The sequence below is a fragment of the Phaethon aethereus genome (assembly GCF_964289735.1).
Source record: "Phaethon aethereus genome assembly, chromosome: 2".
Classification (NCBI taxonomy): Eukaryota; Metazoa; Chordata; class Aves; order Phaethontiformes; family Phaethontidae; genus Phaethon; species Phaethon aethereus.
The window spans coordinates 145,128,404-145,145,843 of record NC_138582.1 but is presented as its reverse complement, the minus strand read 5'-3'; the positions used below and the strand labels follow the sequence as shown (position 1 = coordinate 145,145,843).

Below are 17,440 nucleotides of genomic sequence, written 5' to 3'. Positions count from 1 at the left end.
TATGACTCTTTCAGTTTAATTCCATCTTGGGTAATACACCTTGTCTCAGCACACTTTCTTACTCTTTACCAAGCAAGAATGTATTAATTTACAGGCTGCATAAACATTGCCTGTTGCTCATTAAGCCCTGTGCAATGATTAGCTTTTAATTTCTGTGCTTTATTTTGTTGCACTTCACTGTCTACTGGTAGGCATTGTCTTGAGACAGAGGTGTGGGTGTTGCATTCACACACAGACCCTGGTGTCTGATTATGATAATTTGCTAGTGATTTTTTTTTTTTTTAATAAGGGCTAAGGGCTGTTAAGGGCTGTAACAGCCCTTTCTGGCTAAGTGCAGTTTTAGAGCTGTGCTCAGTGTCTGCTCCCAATAAGGTATCCTAAATGTTGGCCAATTTATTGTCTTTACTCCAAGAAGTTCATTGCTTGGAATATGCATGCGAGCTATTAGTAGCCATTCATAGAGGAACATTTAGATGGCGTTCCCAATTAAAAAAAGACCAGACACGAAGCTATAATAACTTACAGGAATGAGCTGCATCTGGATTATATTAGTGATATATGTTATGCAAGTAGGCTTTCTGATTTGAGCTCTGTTGGACTTAATGGAGCAAGTACCAGGTTTCCAATAGAGAAAGATTCAAAGAGCTGTAAATGCAGCAATCATTTTAGACCAATGTACTGTTCTGTTTTCATCTAATGGGTAATGTGTGTGGGGTTTTTTGTGTTTTTAGCTAAACTTGATCTGCATTAGAATGCTGCTGTTAAAACCAATTTCATTTCAGAAACTCCTTTATGATAATAGCTGAATATAAATTGGCCTTGCGTTTTTACTTTTCACTCAATGACTTTAAAATTCCAGTAACACCTTTGCATTTCAGCTCTCTGAAGCATATAATATAATGGATGTAATTAGGACAAAAAAGGGAAGCTCTTAGCTATTAAAGAGGGTTTTCCTTCCTTCAAGAGCCTTTCTAGCCTTGTATCTAATAGAATACAAAAATAGTAGTTATACCCAGGGCACTGCCCATGTTCTGTTGGCAAGATCCTGTGGTTTTACATTTTTGTGTGCATGTTTTTGTTTTGGTTTTGTTCTGGCATCTTCATGTACTTCCTGATTGATCTACCTATTGGATATTCTTCTTACAAATTGGGACAATACTTACTTTTTTTTTCCCCTAAATTATGTTCTTTTTGTCCTGGGGCCTTGTGTGAGCCAGATGTCTTTAAATTAATTTTTAATTATCTATAGAATATGTCAAATGCAATAGTGTTTATTTGGGCATAATGTTGGAGTGTCTCCCTTGTCTCTTTTTAGGTTTTGTAAACTATGGCAACAGCCTGCCAGTGCCTAAAATTACCTCTTTCCTTGCTCATGAATAGATCGTATTGTGTTAACAAAGCTTTGAAAGTTCACTGGGAAAATGTTAGTAGTTTTGTAATAAAAATTTTCTGATATGTTTTGTATGAATGTGTTTAGTAAACAAAACAGCAAGCCATTTGCAAAGGTAATGCATAGTGTTTTCAGATGTTGCTAACATGTTGTCTGCTTCTAATTCTAAACTGCTTTGCACATTAAGTTCTGCGATAGACCCTCACTCATTTCCTTTAACTTTATTGTATAGACATAAGAGGCAAAATATTCTGTTCTTAATGCTTATAGATAAGCATGCAAGCAAAAATGGGTGTTGCAGTGTTCGCTTCAAAAGCCAAATTAGCTTTCCATTGTGTTTTATCCTAAGGAAGAGGATTATCCAGGAGCTATTCAGCTGTGCTTGGAATGCCAGAAAGCTGCCAGCACTTTCAAACACTACAGTTGTATAAGGTAAGGTGACATTGTGCAGATTTCAGCTTCTGTATGATTTATTTGTAAATGGTATAAAACAGTGATCATTAATTCTCATTCTTTAAAGCAGCTTTGTTTGAAGTTTAATTTTCTGCTTAAAGTAAAATTGAGGCATTTGGAAAAACATAAGCATCCTCAGTAGTTTCCCTCCCCCCTGTACCACTAGTAACCAGTAGTCACAATCATAACGCTATATAATATATGTTTGGACTATGTCATTGTTTTGTAATTGTTGTAGTATATTGGCGGGTGAAGTTTCAACTAAGACTGAATTATAACTGTGCTACAACCTGCAGCCTAGAGATACCTGAGCTAATTTTTTAATAAGCAAGTTTATATTCTGGAATTAATATACCTACAGCAAGATGGCTTGTGGAAAGTAACTCACCCAGATTCTTGGCAATGAAATTAGCAAGTGCAGACCTTCATGCTGTTATGGAGAAATTGCTTTCAGAACCGGAACTAATTTGAATATCTGCAGTTTCTAGCTTAGAAAGACTTGATGTTTCCATCACTTGTTCGAAAGAAAAAAAAATGAAATTGGGTTAACATTAAGTTCAAAGTCATAATAGGTATGACAACAAATAAAATTAAGTGAATTTTGATGTTTCATCCACTAAAAAGATCATTACATTATTTGGATAATTTTTTTGTGTCATTTTTAATTAGAATTTTACATTTGTGGGTAAAAGCATGACATTGTTTGATCTCCTGTCAGAATGCTCTCTGACTTAGAAGGAGTAAAACCTATGAATACACATGCTTTGCCTCCCTCTGTGCTCTAAATGTATGCTTTGTTGCAACTTCAGAGTAATTACCCATAATCCTTGATTTCAAGATCCTTGACTTTAGGATCTACTTTTGAGGTATAGTTGTTTCAGAATCTGAAGATGCACCAAAAAGTGTATGAAGTTAGGAATTGTACGTGGAAATAAACCCCTCTCTATTCTGAAGTCAGATTTCAAAGCTGCTTTTTGCTTTCTTTTTAGTTCCATAAAGCTTGTGTGTGGATATAAATTGACTGTACAGCCAACATTTGGCTACATAAATTAAAATTTTTAATCCCTTCCTTATATACTGATGAATGAAAACTATTTTTTATGTATTTGAATGAGGAAAAATGACTGTGATTTTCCTCAGTCCTTGACAATCCAATTGTTGAGAAGCAAAACGACTCCTGAACAACTTTTTCTCTGCTTGACTCTACCTTCTGTAGAGACCTGGGTCTTGCAGTCTTCCACCTGTGTCTTGTCTGTACTCTTCAGTAAGCTCTCCTTAGTATTAATTGCTCTTTCAGATGATCTGTGGCTCCAAACATTAATCTGATTTATTCTGCATATTTGCTGCATTTTTTTTTTTGAGAAATTAGCAACATTTATGCAGCATGAAAAGCCAGTTTGATTTTTTTTTAGGATTTTACAGTGCTCATCTAGAAAACTTTTGAGTTTTAGGTTAAATTACAGGTTTTTTGAGTTAAATTCTGTTTTGTGTAAATGATATGAAGTTTCTGTTTAATGTTGCATCACTTCAAGCTTTTCTTGCAGCTTCCAATTTTATCTCCACTACACTATGTCCACTATAGCCAAATTTGGAACTTAAACAGTTCACGTTTCTGCAGTTTGGAATATTTAACTGCAAAAGTCATACTATTTTAAATCTGATAGCATACTGACAAGATACATGACAAATAGCTGTTGAGGATTTACTTTGTTGCACTCAAAAGGATATCTTTGCATCCAAGATAAGTTTCTTGAAAGAAAGGATGATGATAGAAAAAATCAGTACTGCTTCTTTATTTTGGGAGAGTTTTTTGAGCTTGATTTTGTTTGCATTGTGAGAGCAGAAGGACATTTTAGCTGTAAATCCCAGCCCCAGTGCATATATTTCAGTCTCTGTGCACTGTTCTACTTTCAGAAGTTTGAGAGAATATGTATTATATGGAATAATGTTTCACTAGCAGGGGATTGGGCTAAATGAATAAATAGATCTTTTGCATTTCTATTCAGGACTGCAGTAAAAACAGCTAGTCAAGAAAACGTGCTCTCATTTAAACATGTGCTTGTATGAGGCATCACCTCAGTATCTTACCATGAAATTTTCACAGTATCCCTTTGATTGTCCGCTGTCCACATGACAAGAATCAGTGCCTTCCTTTGTAGAATCATTCTTCACATTCTTCTTGCTAGATGGTGGTAGGAATTGGGTGTAGCAGGGGATTTAAACCTTTGACAGCAGGGGATTTAAACCTTTCTATGAAGCGTATAATTTTTTTATTTTGGTGTATACGTAATCTGAAGAGGCAAGAACTTCAACTTCCCTACTAAGACTTCTTTGGTTTTAAGAGTGGCTGCTCATCCTTCTTTGAAATAATAGGCTGGATGTCAATTACTTTGTTTCTCATTGTCTTCTTCCTGGGGAATGCTTGCATTATATGATTCATCTTTGATTAAAGATATAAATCAAAGTCTTTTGCCTTCTGCTTGTTGATCCATTGTGATGTGAGTAGACTCCCTTGAAAGAACTGTAGGAAAATGTAGTGTCAGATAATAGGATGACTCTGTCTATTGCATTTGGGTCAAAATGTTACTTCTGTTATATTGCAGTAATGTGCCTTCTAAAAACGCACTAATTTAGATTTATATGGATGGGGATGCAAAAAAAAAAGACTTCTAATACTTTTTTTTTAATTAATGAAATGAATGCCTTGAATTAAATTCTCAATTATGGTAAACGGGCTTTTGTGTAGCTATTATGTCCATGTCGTACCTTTATAATATATTCTGGCTTAGAAAATACATACAAATTTAGCTGGATACTGTATTTCCACATTTTCACTTCAGTACTTGATCAAAGTTACTTTCCTTATGCAATTTGATGATCATACCTTTTTTCCTAAATTAGTCAGCATAAATGCAGGCTGTATTCTTGCAAATACCTCCATATATCATAGCTTGGTTGAATAAATAAATAATGAATGTGTGTATTTAAAATTGGTGCTTCAGCCCTCACTGGAATGGGAAGACAGCAGTGTCACAGGAGTTGAGTGGGTAAGAAACACGTGGCAGTTTTACATTGGTTGTGTTTCATGCGAGAAACGATCTTTTGAATTCGTCCCCATCCTTCTCTCCCAAAAGGAAAGAAAAGTACACCAGTCTGGAATGGCTCTGATCTTGGGGCGCTTGCTGGGAAGTGTGGCATGAGGGCTCAGGTCCCTGAGCTGCCCAAGCCTCCTGTGTCACCAGGTGATTTGCAAGCTGAGGCTTGCCTGGCATTAAGAATAGTGGAAACAAGGAACTAGTTTTCATGAGGATCTGTGCTGGTATACAGATGAAATTAGTTAAATGTGATCCCCTGCAATAATCAAAAAATAGTTTCTGGAGCCCAGGAAGTTTTTCAGCCCTACATTGCAGTAGTTGAGCAAGTTCCTCATGTGTGTGAGCATGTAAGTTGCCTGAGGTGAAAAATCCATGTGTATTTTTAATTTAATTAGAAAAGGTAAAGAAACACTAGATTAGCAGAAGCATGTTCATGACAGTTGTTTGAAAGGAATCATACTGTTGTGTTTATATGGTTTTAATGTTTAATGTTTATATGGTTTAATGTAAGGTTCTTACTCTTGTTCTACTGTCACCTTGCTAGCTAAAAGAACTGAGTAACAGGAAATGCTCAAACTCCAGCAGGAGATGTAGTAACATGAAATTGTTGTGGAGACACTTCTGTTTGCAGGCACGTCACATGTGGAGAAACAACAAAGAAATACTGGCTCCTTGATTTAGTGTTTAATGCCAGCTCTTTCTGATAAAGTTTTTTTTTTTCCTGTTTAAACCTTTCTTTCGAGAATGCTGTATCCAGGTTATCTAATGTTACCAAGAAGAGAGGGGTGATGGGCATATCATTTAAGTGGAGAGAACTAGGTAGGGAAGCTAGAGTCTATCTTTTGATAGTTAACATAGGCCTCAGAAGAAGATTCAGAGCACAGAAGAAAACTGTCTAAAATCAGGTATGGTGATTATCCCATGAAAACTCTGTGCTTTCCATGCTGAAGAGAATATCCTGCCTATCTCTTTGTTACTTGGACTCTTCCAAACCAAAACATAGTAGGCATATTTTGTGTCTTTTTTTTTTTTGTGCTGATGTTCTGAAATTTTTAAAGCTGATTGTTGGAAAGCAGCAGTTGTGCCTTTCTTTGTCCTAAATAGTTTCTGTTATGGTAGCTATTTTTGTTAATCTTTCTATACCAAATATAGCTCAGAGATGTTTTGTGAGAGTTGTGTAAGCTTAAGTTCTTTTTTCCCTGTAGTGTTTCTGTAAGGGGTTCCTGAGCAACAAGTAAAAGTTATTGTACCATAGTTAGCAAAGGCTTGATAGCCGTGACTTCTCTGGTTATGTTCTGCTGCAGACCAGCGTACCACATCAAAACATTTAGAGCACGAGTTTCTTCGGGATTGGGAGTGTCTTTGAATGCTTGGCTAAATCCTAGCAGGATGGGGTCTTGTGTGGACCGCCTTAACGCTATTGCATTGTAAACCTAGGATAACGTGCTGCTGCAACAGATACTTTAATTTGAAGTGTTAGGAATACTGTAAATGCCTGCAATAAGTAACTTTCAGCAGTAACAGTAGTGTGATGATGCTAGTCTGACACAGTAAGAGCAGGTTAATGATTTATGGTAAATTACTATACTGTGTCTCAGTGGTAGGCAAATATGTTTTTTTGGAAACAAGAAACTTGGTGTGAAATGTTAATATGATCAGTAGCTTGACTTTTAAACATTTTTTTTCGTTAATAGTGAGTTGAATTCAAAACTGCAAGACACCTTGGAACAAATAGAGGTAAGAATTAGTATCTTGATGTTTATTATAAGTTAGTATTTAACCTCTAGGTACTAGAGCTTTCTAGTGCAATGTTATTAGCAATTACAGAACGTGCACATGTCTTTCAAATACTGTCTTTGGAATGCTGTAGTCATTGCTATTCATGTAGCCTTTTGTGCTGCAGTCAAGCGCTCTGTGATATGTTACCAAAGTTATGAGCCCAGCTCACTAATTGTGCCCACTTTAAGCGGCAAAACAGTCAAATAATATAGGCATGTAACATTTGAAGTACTGGAGCAAAGGTATGCTCCCTGTATGGTGAAGATGCCGTGGTGGTTTTCAGTCCATGAAGTGCTGTGAATTCTTTAGACTACTTTAAATCACTATATGGCTGAAATTCAAATTGCTGAGTAAGCCTTTAAAGAGGTTCTCCATCTTTAGTTTATTTGTCCTTTTACCATTTTGCCTAGGAAAAATGCAGTGTTTGGTTGTATTCTACTCTCCTTTTTTGTGCTTAAAGAAAATACTGATCTGCTTAAAAAAACACAACAAAATAAAACACCCCTCAAACCCAGCAGCACATATCCCCCCCCCCCCCCCAATCTCTAGGATTAAAAGCCATAAATATTTGTGGCTAATGAAGTAATTAATGAAAATTTTCCAGTGGAGTAAGTTAAAGTACATAGGAACTAATCAACCATCTCCTATTGGAGAGCAAGACTACATTGCAACATCCTTAAATAATAAAAATTTAAATGGCTTTAGTGACTAGCAAGGAGAGAAAATATCCGCTAGATGTGCATGTTATGATATGTTACTGATTCCTGTTTTCTTGCATTGTTGATTGAAAATAACTAGAGTTAGGCTGTGTATCTCTAAATCTATTGCAGTGTCTGAGAATTATGTTATTGAACTACATGGGTAAATTCTTAGAAGCCTTATTAGTTAGTCATTAAGTATATGATCCTATTTTAGGTTTTTTCCTTTAGTGCACATCATAGAAGAACTTCATTTATTGCAAAGCTGTTCAGTATGCTCAGACACATCTCTGATGGCAGAACCAGTAATTGTGTGTGTGTGTGTGCTTTCTTTTCTTCTATGGTACTGATCATTGGGCTGGTATAGTACTGTGTTCACAATAAACTTTTAAGTGAGACAGTGTTAATTCCATTTAATAGATGGCAGTCAGAGGGTTAAGAAGTCTATAATTGAATTGCTTGGGCTGAAACACCTGTGGATCATTTTCATTTCTTTTTCCCCAGATCTGTGTTTTTCTTAGGAGTGGGAGTAGACCAAGTATAGAAATCCCAGCTCTCCCTTATTGTGGTGCTAGACCTTCTCAAAGTAAACATCACTTTGAATTTGACTTCAGTGAAGTGGTGTACTTTTTACTGTGCTTGTTCTTGGAAACAGTGGAACTGTTTGGCTGATGGAAATTTCAGTCTGAAGTACTGAAAGCTGCAAGAAGTAACATTTGAGCACCTCAAAATAGTCCAGTAATGTACAGTCTTGGTTATTGTACAAGCATAGTTACTAGATTGTTTAAACAAGCACTTTTTCCTGACTTACTGTTAAGTAATGTATTACTTGGCCTGTTTCTATTGAGTGTTTAACACATTTTTTTCCTTCATTTATATAGGAACAACTGGACGTAGCGCTCTCCAAAATATGCAAGAACTTTGATATCAGTCATTATACAAAGGTTCAGCAGGCTTACAGGCTGCTTGGAAAAACACAGGTTAGTATTCATCTTCTGAGTAAGTCACAAAGAACAGTGCTGTAACAGCATGAAGCTTTGAGTGCTGGGACAGAAATTTGTTTATCTAATGCTGATGAATCTTGCTGAGTATACAAAGGCTTTTGTAATGCTCAGAGAATTTAACAGTAATTGCTAAAAGTAAACTGTGTAGTACAGTAACATGCAGCTTTTTGGACATGGTATAACTGTAACATTTGCATATTTCAGCTCTATGTATAATGCTATTTACATTATTAATTGTATTTGGGCATGTGAGTACTATTTTTCTTAGCCATGTCCCTCTTACTGAGTTGTGCACAACCTGTACCTTTTATGTGTGCATTCCCATTTTATGTTGTGCTTGAATGTGACAGGAATGAAGGTGTGAGGAAATATTTGAGGGGAGACCTTATCGCTCTCTGCAACTACCTGAAAGGGGGTTGTGGCGAGGTGGCCATTGGTCTCTTCTCCCAAGTAACTAGTGATAGGACAAGAGGAAATGGCCTCAAGTTGCACCAGGGGAGGTTTAGATACTAGGATACTAGTAGGATACTAGGAAAAATGTCTTTATGGAGAGAGTGGTCAGGCATTGGAACAGGCTGCCCAGGGAGGTGGTGGAGACGCCATCATTGGAAGTGTTCAAAAAACGGGTGGACATGGCTTGGTGGGTATGGTGGTGTGGGGTTGATGGCTGGACTTGATGATCTCGAAGGTGTTTTTCAATCTTAATGATTCTGTAATTCTGTGATGATTTTTTTTTTTTTTTTTTTTTTTTTTTTTCACAACAAAATATGACACAAGGCATGTCAAACCTGTACTGTGGACATGTCCTGAAGGTTACATCTCTGTGTGCCTGGAGCCTGTTGTTTGTAAATAGGAGTAGGTCTAAACTCTGCAATAGGATGTGGCTCTCTTCTGTTGGTACGCTGTCTTGAGGCTTAGGGTGTTTTCTCTGGGAAGGCAGTGAACCCGTTTTCTTCTGAAGCAGATATGAAGTGTGGGAGCTAGTAACAACCTCCTGTGACGAAAAGGGGGCTAAGGGGAGGAGAAAGTCCTGGAGGCGTCTTTCATCAGTGATGGGTGTTTATAACATAGTGAGGCTAAACATGGTGATGCCAGTGCAGCAATGATGTTTTGCTTAGAGAAGAGATTCCGCCAGGAAGTTTTAGCTCCTAAAGAACACGTCAAAATGCCTGTCCCCTGATGGAGGCAGGACAAGAACCCCATTTGTTCTTTATTACGCTTGTGTTGTTTAAAATGCTGTTTCCCAGTACTCAGAAGCATGGCTGACATTAAAATGCCTTTATTGGGGGTTGTTTTTAAATTTTTGTTTGATTTTTGTTTCTTTCTAATTAGAACCTTTCTAGCAAAGTAGAGTTCTTGTTCTGTGGTTTGACTGTGATAACAGTGTAGCTCTGCAATATGGTAGAAACGGATTTCTCTTCTCATCTTTGACAATATGCAGAATTTCTGGAGTGCTTAAAGACTGCATCTTAAAATCAGGGTAATTAGACTTTTCCTTTGTTAGTGCATTGTATGCAATTTCTTTATGTACTGGACAAAAGTAGATATCGTGCAGTCACTGCTCCGGAGTCTAGTGCATGATATGTTGAGAAAGGCAGGCTTTTTGTTGGGGAGGAATGAAGTTTCTGAACAAAACAGAAGTATTATTTGTTACTGCATGGTTTTGCCTGCTCTGCTCTCATGATAAAGTGACATGGTTTTGACATTCTTTTTATTGCTATTAAAGTGTGTATTTTGAACTTGTCCAGAAAAGAATTTAGTTGCATAACTATTGCAATATCTCCCATTTTGACCCCTCCTCATTAAGCAAAATGACAAGAACCTTCACTGGCTTCAGTACTTTTCATGTTTCCATTTGTTATTCTGTTTTCTTTGACTAATTCAAGTTAGGACTAGCTGCAGAAGATCGGTTATTTGCGATAGGATTGAAGCAGAATTGCTTGTTCATTTATTATGGGAACAATTGAGTTCTTGGCTCTTGTCAGTAGGTAAGAATGTCAAATAGCAAGTAGCAAAACTGCCCATTTTCCAATCTGCACGAACTGATAACTTCATTCTGGCATATCAAATAATTTTTTAAATCAGTTCTTATATACTATATATACTGATTATGAGCATATCTTGAAACAGTGAGAAAATTCAGCATCTGAAACTAGTGTTATGTACAGTTTATTAACAAAGGATCAGAGAAACAGCCTGGCCTGAAACTCAGGCATAGTTATGGCAAAACTTGTATGTTATGTAGTCATCAGTGTTTAGTACATGTACTGGTATCTTTTTTTCTGAAAAAACTAAGTTTTGTTAGACAAATGTCATATTTTGGTTTTATTAGAAAGAGGGTTTTTGTAAGAAATTTATTGATGTGATCTGCATGCCTTTCTGTAACACTTAATCCTACTTTATATTCTTCAAGGAAGAACTCTGTTTGGCAAGTGGATGGATTGAAGACGCTATAATTGTGATTTCAGTTTTATTAACTGCAAAGGAAATATTTTTATTTTAGTTGGAAGTGTTTCCAGCTGGAAAAATAACACTGATCTCAACTAATTTCTTTTTGACACATTTGTCAATGATTGGGGGGATAAATGAATGAATGAGTAAATTCTATAATTAAATATATACATGTGAAATTAAAATTTACTAGTGATAATGTCAAAAACCTGTTGTTTTATAGAGGGAAGATGGCAGGGAAACTGATTTTACTGGTAATACCTGAAATCTTTTATGTTACCATATTGTAATATTGCCAAATCCTATGTTAGGTATTTTTGAAACAAAGATAGGAGACCATGCTTACGATCTCCCACGTTCAGTACTGAAAAAGACTTACATTAAAAGACGATGGCGTGTGACGAATTGAATTTTACTATTTGACTTTATGTTACTGCTTTTGTTTCAGACAGCAATGGACCAGTTACATATGCACTTCACTCAGGCCATTCACAACACTGTGTTTCAAGTAGTCCTTGGATATGTGGAGCTGTGTGCAGGAAACACAGACACCAAGTTTCAGAAGTTACAGTACAAAGATCTCTGTACAGTATGTAATTCTTGCATATATGTATATTTCTTAATCTGAATTTTTCCACTGTTGTAAGTGTACCTTATGTAAGTAGGAACTCAGTTATTAAAATAATCCTGCAGCTACTATAGTTTCTTAATACAACTCATAGGCTAATTTAGAGATTGGTTATTTACAACTTAATGCTGATTTTGATTGCACTAAATCTTAGCACTTTGGAGTTAGTATACAGACCATCTAAATAAATGTGAAGTAGTAAATCATAGGATACAAACAGTAGATCGAGATTTCAAGACTCCTATGTCTTTAGTGTAATATGCTAGTTACTAGAATCACTATTAGATTTGAACTTTATTTCAGTGTGTTGCATCAGTGTTCACAATTTCTGTAATATTGCATTTCAGTAAAGATTCTAGTAAAGGTGTAAACTAAATTGGAATCTTCCCATTACTCCTAACTTTGTATCAGATTCATTGCACTTTTGCTATCAAGATAAGGGACAACTGTGATACTGAGCTGCAAAAGCCTGATGATAGGCAGATCATGGACTGGGCATAACAGTGTATTTTCCTCTAGTATAGTTTTTAGATGCAGTTTCTTACATGTATATATTTTGTTTATTTTTTTAATGTTACTAGCATGAGTTACTGTATTTTGAGTAGTATTTTTGGTTCACTCTCTGATTCTTTCACTTGTGATCTCATTGTTATAGCCTGAGAAAGTTTCTTAAACTCAGTGTGGAGAGAGAGGGAGATATTTTAGGTGGTTGTAACATTGATTTAAAACTTGAAATTAGGTTTCTCTCTTGAATGTTCTTCATTTGTTTCGGTCACAGACTAAGCCCTCATCATACTTCTTCAACTCAAGGACCCACCCCATCAGTTGCAATTTACTGAATCAAAGTTCAGTCACAAGGAAATTAAAGTTTTTATATTCTGATTGACTTTCTGCTCTTTCACTTCTCAGATCTCCTGGGATTGTGTAGCTTCAACTAGTAAACAACACATCTGCATTGAAAACAATTTCATTGTGAAGAGGTGCCCCTTTGACTTAAAAGGCTTACATAATCTAAGAGCCTTCATATGAGCAAAAGTGGGTTATGAAAAATTAATTTATTGGGAGTAAATTACATAAGTGTTAATGAACAGAATGAGTAAGATTCCAGAGAGGTTGCAATTGCACTTTGAGATGAATTGTAGTTGAAGAAAGCCAGTAAACCTTGATCTCTCTTCTCCAGACTGCAGGCCTGTTGTACTTCTGCTTTAAGTATTCAGAGGGTGTTTTTGTTTTCATTTCTCAGTTTCTAATGCACTTTTCTTTGGAGTTTTTTTCTGTTATGTTTGTGTATGCCCTACAGTATTATTTCTCATTCTTTGCTAACATTTATGATACTAAGCCCATTTATTTCCATTTAAAAACAGTACTACTGAGCTCCTCCTGTCATCTTCTGAAATACAGATTGTGTGCTGCTGTTAGTCCTTACCCCTGACAGTGCAGAAGGATCTTTCAGATCACTGGAACTATCACATTTTGTAATACACAGAAAGACAGTGGCTTTAACTGTGTGGTTACAAAATTATTACCTCATTATTTCTATGTGGTTTTCCTTCTGCAGAACCCTCATGAAATGCTGCTTTCGTTATGTGAGACTGCTGGAATCTGGCAGTCTATATAAAGGAAGGTACCTAAACTTTAGGAGTACCAGGTACTATGAATGCTGCAGTAATTTCCTTGAAATTTAGTGATTTTTTTTATTTTTCATTACTCTCTCAGTAATAATTAGGTATTTAGGGGTAGGCTGCAGATGGGAAATTTTGGTCTCTGTTACAAACCCGCTGTTCAGTGTTGGTTGTACCTGTTGCAGTGCATTTGTGAAAATCAAAGTGCTGAATAAGCTGGACTTCCATAGCAATTCCATTTCTAACTTCCTGTAGGAAAAATATCTACAGATTTTCATTTCTTGCTTTCAGTTGTCAGGGAATAAATTGTTTAAGACTGAAATATGAGCCTTCTTTCTCCATGTCTGGTTCCAGTGAGAACCCTCTTTAACCTGTCTACACTGTTAGGCCAGGATGCTCTTAACGTGTAAGTGGTTATGGAGTGCTTACTCTAATTAAACAATGGTAATCAAAAAAATGAAAGTCTTTCTCTTCGGGTAGTTCTCCCATTGTGTGTTTCTAAAAATCTTTCTAAATGAACTCATTTAGCTCATTTTCATTTTATATGGGTAGTGGGGGACTATGGTGGGTTTTTTTTCTTTGTTTTAATTTTTTTGTTTGTTTCTTTTCTGGAAGTCAGAGTGGATTTTATAGTAATGTGGGGTTTTTAAAGACTAATGCTTTCAGTAATTCTTGGCTATTTATGTAAGTTATGTGCCTGTGCACTCTGAGTCACTATTTCCTTGTTGAGGACTTCTTTTCCTAGTGATATCTCATGCTCTAACTCTTACATCTGTTCTCCTTTTGAATACTACTGGAGCAGGGGAGAGTTTGGCTCCTTCATCTTCAAATTCTGTTTTTTCTTTATTCTAGCATAAGTTCAAAGAAATTAAGTTGTCTTTTTCCTTGCTCTAAATGGAATTATCTTGGTATTTAGTAAGTGATCCTTTCTTCCTGGCCACCTGGAAGCCAGTATGTCTTCATATATAGTGATCTGTCAAAGTTTAGGTTTTACTGCATTTCAGGGCTTTTAGTAGCTGTAAGAGTAATGTTTTCTGATGAGTAGGCAGAGAAAACTGCTGAAACAGCTGTTGAATGGCAGGGCAACTTATTTTTTAAATTATAAACTTATACCCTATTTTGTTCCATTGTTAGCAAAGTTCTATAGTATGTGAGATTAAAGTGTCTCAGTAATGCAGTCAGTAATGTATATCAATTCTCCAATTAAAGGGTGTTTTAGAAAAAAAGTAGTATTCTCAATTGTTACTTTTTTTATGCACCAAGAACTTGACTTTTTCTTTTTTTGTTGGTGTGTTCAGAATGCCTAATTTATATTTTTGAGATATAGCTGGTTTGATAGGGAACAAAACCAGAATAATAATTCATTTAAAAAAAACCCAAGCAAACTGAAAAGTTGTAGTGATTAATATGAGGCCTCCAGATACTTTTGCTAGTGACATCTATTAATGCTAACAAACAGTTTTTGTGAGTCCTTAATCATAAGCAAACTGTAGGAGAATATGGCTTGGGCGTTATGTGCTACTGCAAGGAGCATTATTTAAGCTTACAAAGCAAGAGAACATGATTAAATAGAAAGTGAAGACATTTAGCTTATAATTTTTTTTTACTTAGAAGCTGAAAAATAGGAGGGGCATAAGTGATGCATCTGCATTTGTGAAGAAACCTGTCTGGTCTAATATTTATTATCTAACAAATTTAATATTCGAGCTTATCAAGGTTTTGTTGCAGCTCATTGCTCAGGAAGGACACTCAGTGTTTAGAAAGCCATAGTTACATCAGTGGATGAGGATGCAAGTCAGAGGGAATTGATTGCTTTGATTAAGGGTTTGCTCTCTGTAGAATCTATGGTTGATTATTTTGGTGGTTATGTTGACACCACTGTTGCAGAAGCTGTTAGTATTTTTGAAGGCTTTTGTTGTAACTGTAATGCCAAAGCATTTATATCATCTTGGATATACATTTTTGAGTTAGCATGCAGTACCTACATGCTAGCCAGCCTTGTGGAAGTGTACTGTGAGCACTGAAGTAGCAATGGGAAAGTATGAAATGTTTTCTACAGCAGTGTTAGTTTGAAGTGCTAATTTCCAAACTTCTCTGAGGACCTTTAAATAATAATGTAATTGAAATCACATTTGTGCAGCTGGACTTACAAGCTGTGAGACTGTACTTCTTCACAGCAAGTGAGATGAGGGCGACTTACCATTGCCACTCAGATAACCAATATATTTTACAGTCTTTTCTTTACCCAGCAAGACCCTTTCTCAAATTCATTCCTTTACCTGACAGTCTCATCTTAGATGTTTCTACTGTGTATCTATCTTTCTGATAAAATTGATACTCTTCACCTAATGAATATCTCAAATCAAAATGGCACTTTGGAGCAGGGTGGATCGGGGAGGTAGGACAGCTGCCATCTAAGACTGTTTGTTTGTTTTAAACAACTTTTTATATAGCATTCAGTCCAGTTGGGCATCAGCCAAGATGGCTTCTATGTACGACTGAAGTAAAAGTATCTGTGTCATAGAACTGACATAGTGTCTGCATGTCACGGGGTTGGCTGCATTCCTCTTTGATGGTGAGATGTGCTGACCATTAGACTGTATGGCTTTACTTCAGTATCTACCTTGCTGCTCCATAAATATAAGAGGTGGTTATATATGGGCCAACTGAGGGGGAAAAAAAAGACGCTAATAAATAAAGTTTTCACTTTTAGACAACATTTGATTAGTTTACTAAAATCAGGCATTTGTCAGCGCTCAAATGCTTTTGAAAAGGAAACTGATATACATCAAGCACCTCAGCTGTCTGAATATGGAGGGCTTTGTATGGTTTGCTTTGCCTCTGCAAAAAATGAACACAATTGTTAAGTTTCACAATAAGTTTCATAATATTATTTTGTTTTTCTGTAGCATATTACATCAGACAGCTACATTCCATGCCTTGCTGATCTCTGCAAAGCCCTCTGGGAAGTCATGCTCAGTTACTACCGAACGATGCAGTGGCATGAGAATCATGACCAAGATGAGGCTGCAGCTGTGTCTTCTGGTAAGAAACTGTTGTGGAAACAAAACTTAGGCTATTTGGAAATAACTTTTCTTATGCTTAAGTTGCTAATTTGTTTGTTGGTATCTTTGTGGTCTTGACTCTGCCTTCAGCATTATTGCTTATAGTGTGCAGTAAGGACTTAAATACTCACTGGATTATTGTTGTCTTCAGTATAAGGTTCATTTTTTGATGAATATGTGTATGTGCCTTTATTACAGATATAAACAGTTTTATTTTAAATAGTGCTTATTGTTGAGTTGGAAGTCAGCTGTGTTAGGTGACTACAAAATCTGAGGATTTTTCCCTTTATTATAGGAATAATGTGAAATTTCAGATTTTTTATCAATGTTGAAATTTTCACTGCCTATTAAGCATAGTTGATTGAGATACTGGATTGTGTACTAGGAAAGGTGACTGAATCGATAAAGAATGAATCTCTTGTACATCTGTCATGTTTTTCAGGATATCCAATTTCCTGAACATTGTATATCATCTGTACTAGTGAATCCATCATAAGATAAGGTCACAATTTCCTTGATACCCTTACAGGGAAAGGCAAACTTTTAATCTTAAAGTATAATTTTGGTTTTCTTTTATTGTTGTTCCAGTTTGTGGTTTTTAGGACAGAAGCACAAAACCTTTGTCTAAGTCCTCCTGAGTACATTTTTTCTGGATGTATTCTAAATTAATATACAATGTCTGAAGACAGACTTTTATTTCCCCACTAACCCAAGATGCTTGTGTTTGACAGAGGGCAGAATGTGAAATTTACAGTATTAAGATTTATGCAAAACTCCTATTTATTTGAATCAGATAAGATTGCTTTTTTCTTACTGAAAATGAGGCTTCTGTCAACGCACAAGGACTGTGGGATTGCTGCTGAAGTTATTCCTTCTTGCCTGATTTGCATAAAACTTGTATCTTTTGCATTAGATTATAAGAAGAAAGGAAAAAAATTGGAAATAGAAGTAAAGGAACACATCTTGGAACACTGTGCTTCCTACAATGTATTTGAAGTCCATAATTTTTTTTAAAAGTCAGATTTATTACAGATTTTAAGTCTTAAAGGATGAAATTTATGCTACTTAACATTGTCTTCCTACTCTAACTTTAAAAACTTAATGAAAATTTTTCTTTGGAGTGTCCTTCCTATATTGTATGGTTACTTGTGAGATCCTGAAGAAAGAAAATTGCACTGCAAAAGTTTTTAAAGGAACCATTAGGCTTAATGAGGTGGTATATTCAGTCACATGAGTAATTTTAAATGCATTGCTT

At 35.9% G+C, this 17,440-nt stretch overlaps 1 protein-coding gene across 3 annotated transcripts in view; it reads left to right on the top strand.

The window, feature by feature from the left end:
• Positions 1 to 17,440, top strand: part of VPS50 (VPS50 subunit of EARP/GARPII complex) — a gene marked incomplete at its 3' end in the record, with an annotated part of 93,252 nt that overhangs the window by 21,610 nt on the left and 54,202 nt on the right. For all 3 annotated transcript variants that reach the window (XM_082014717.1, XM_082014716.1, XM_082014715.1), the window contains 5 exons: positions 1,740 to 1,822; positions 6,633 to 6,675; positions 8,297 to 8,395; positions 11,319 to 11,459; positions 16,030 to 16,165. In XM_082014717.1, coding sequence (XP_081870843.1) covers positions 1,740 to 1,822; positions 6,633 to 6,675; positions 8,297 to 8,395; positions 11,319 to 11,459; positions 16,030 to 16,165 — 502 coding nt within the window. The remainder of the gene's footprint in view (positions 1 to 1,739; positions 1,823 to 6,632; positions 6,676 to 8,296; positions 8,396 to 11,318; positions 11,460 to 16,029; positions 16,166 to 17,440) is intronic.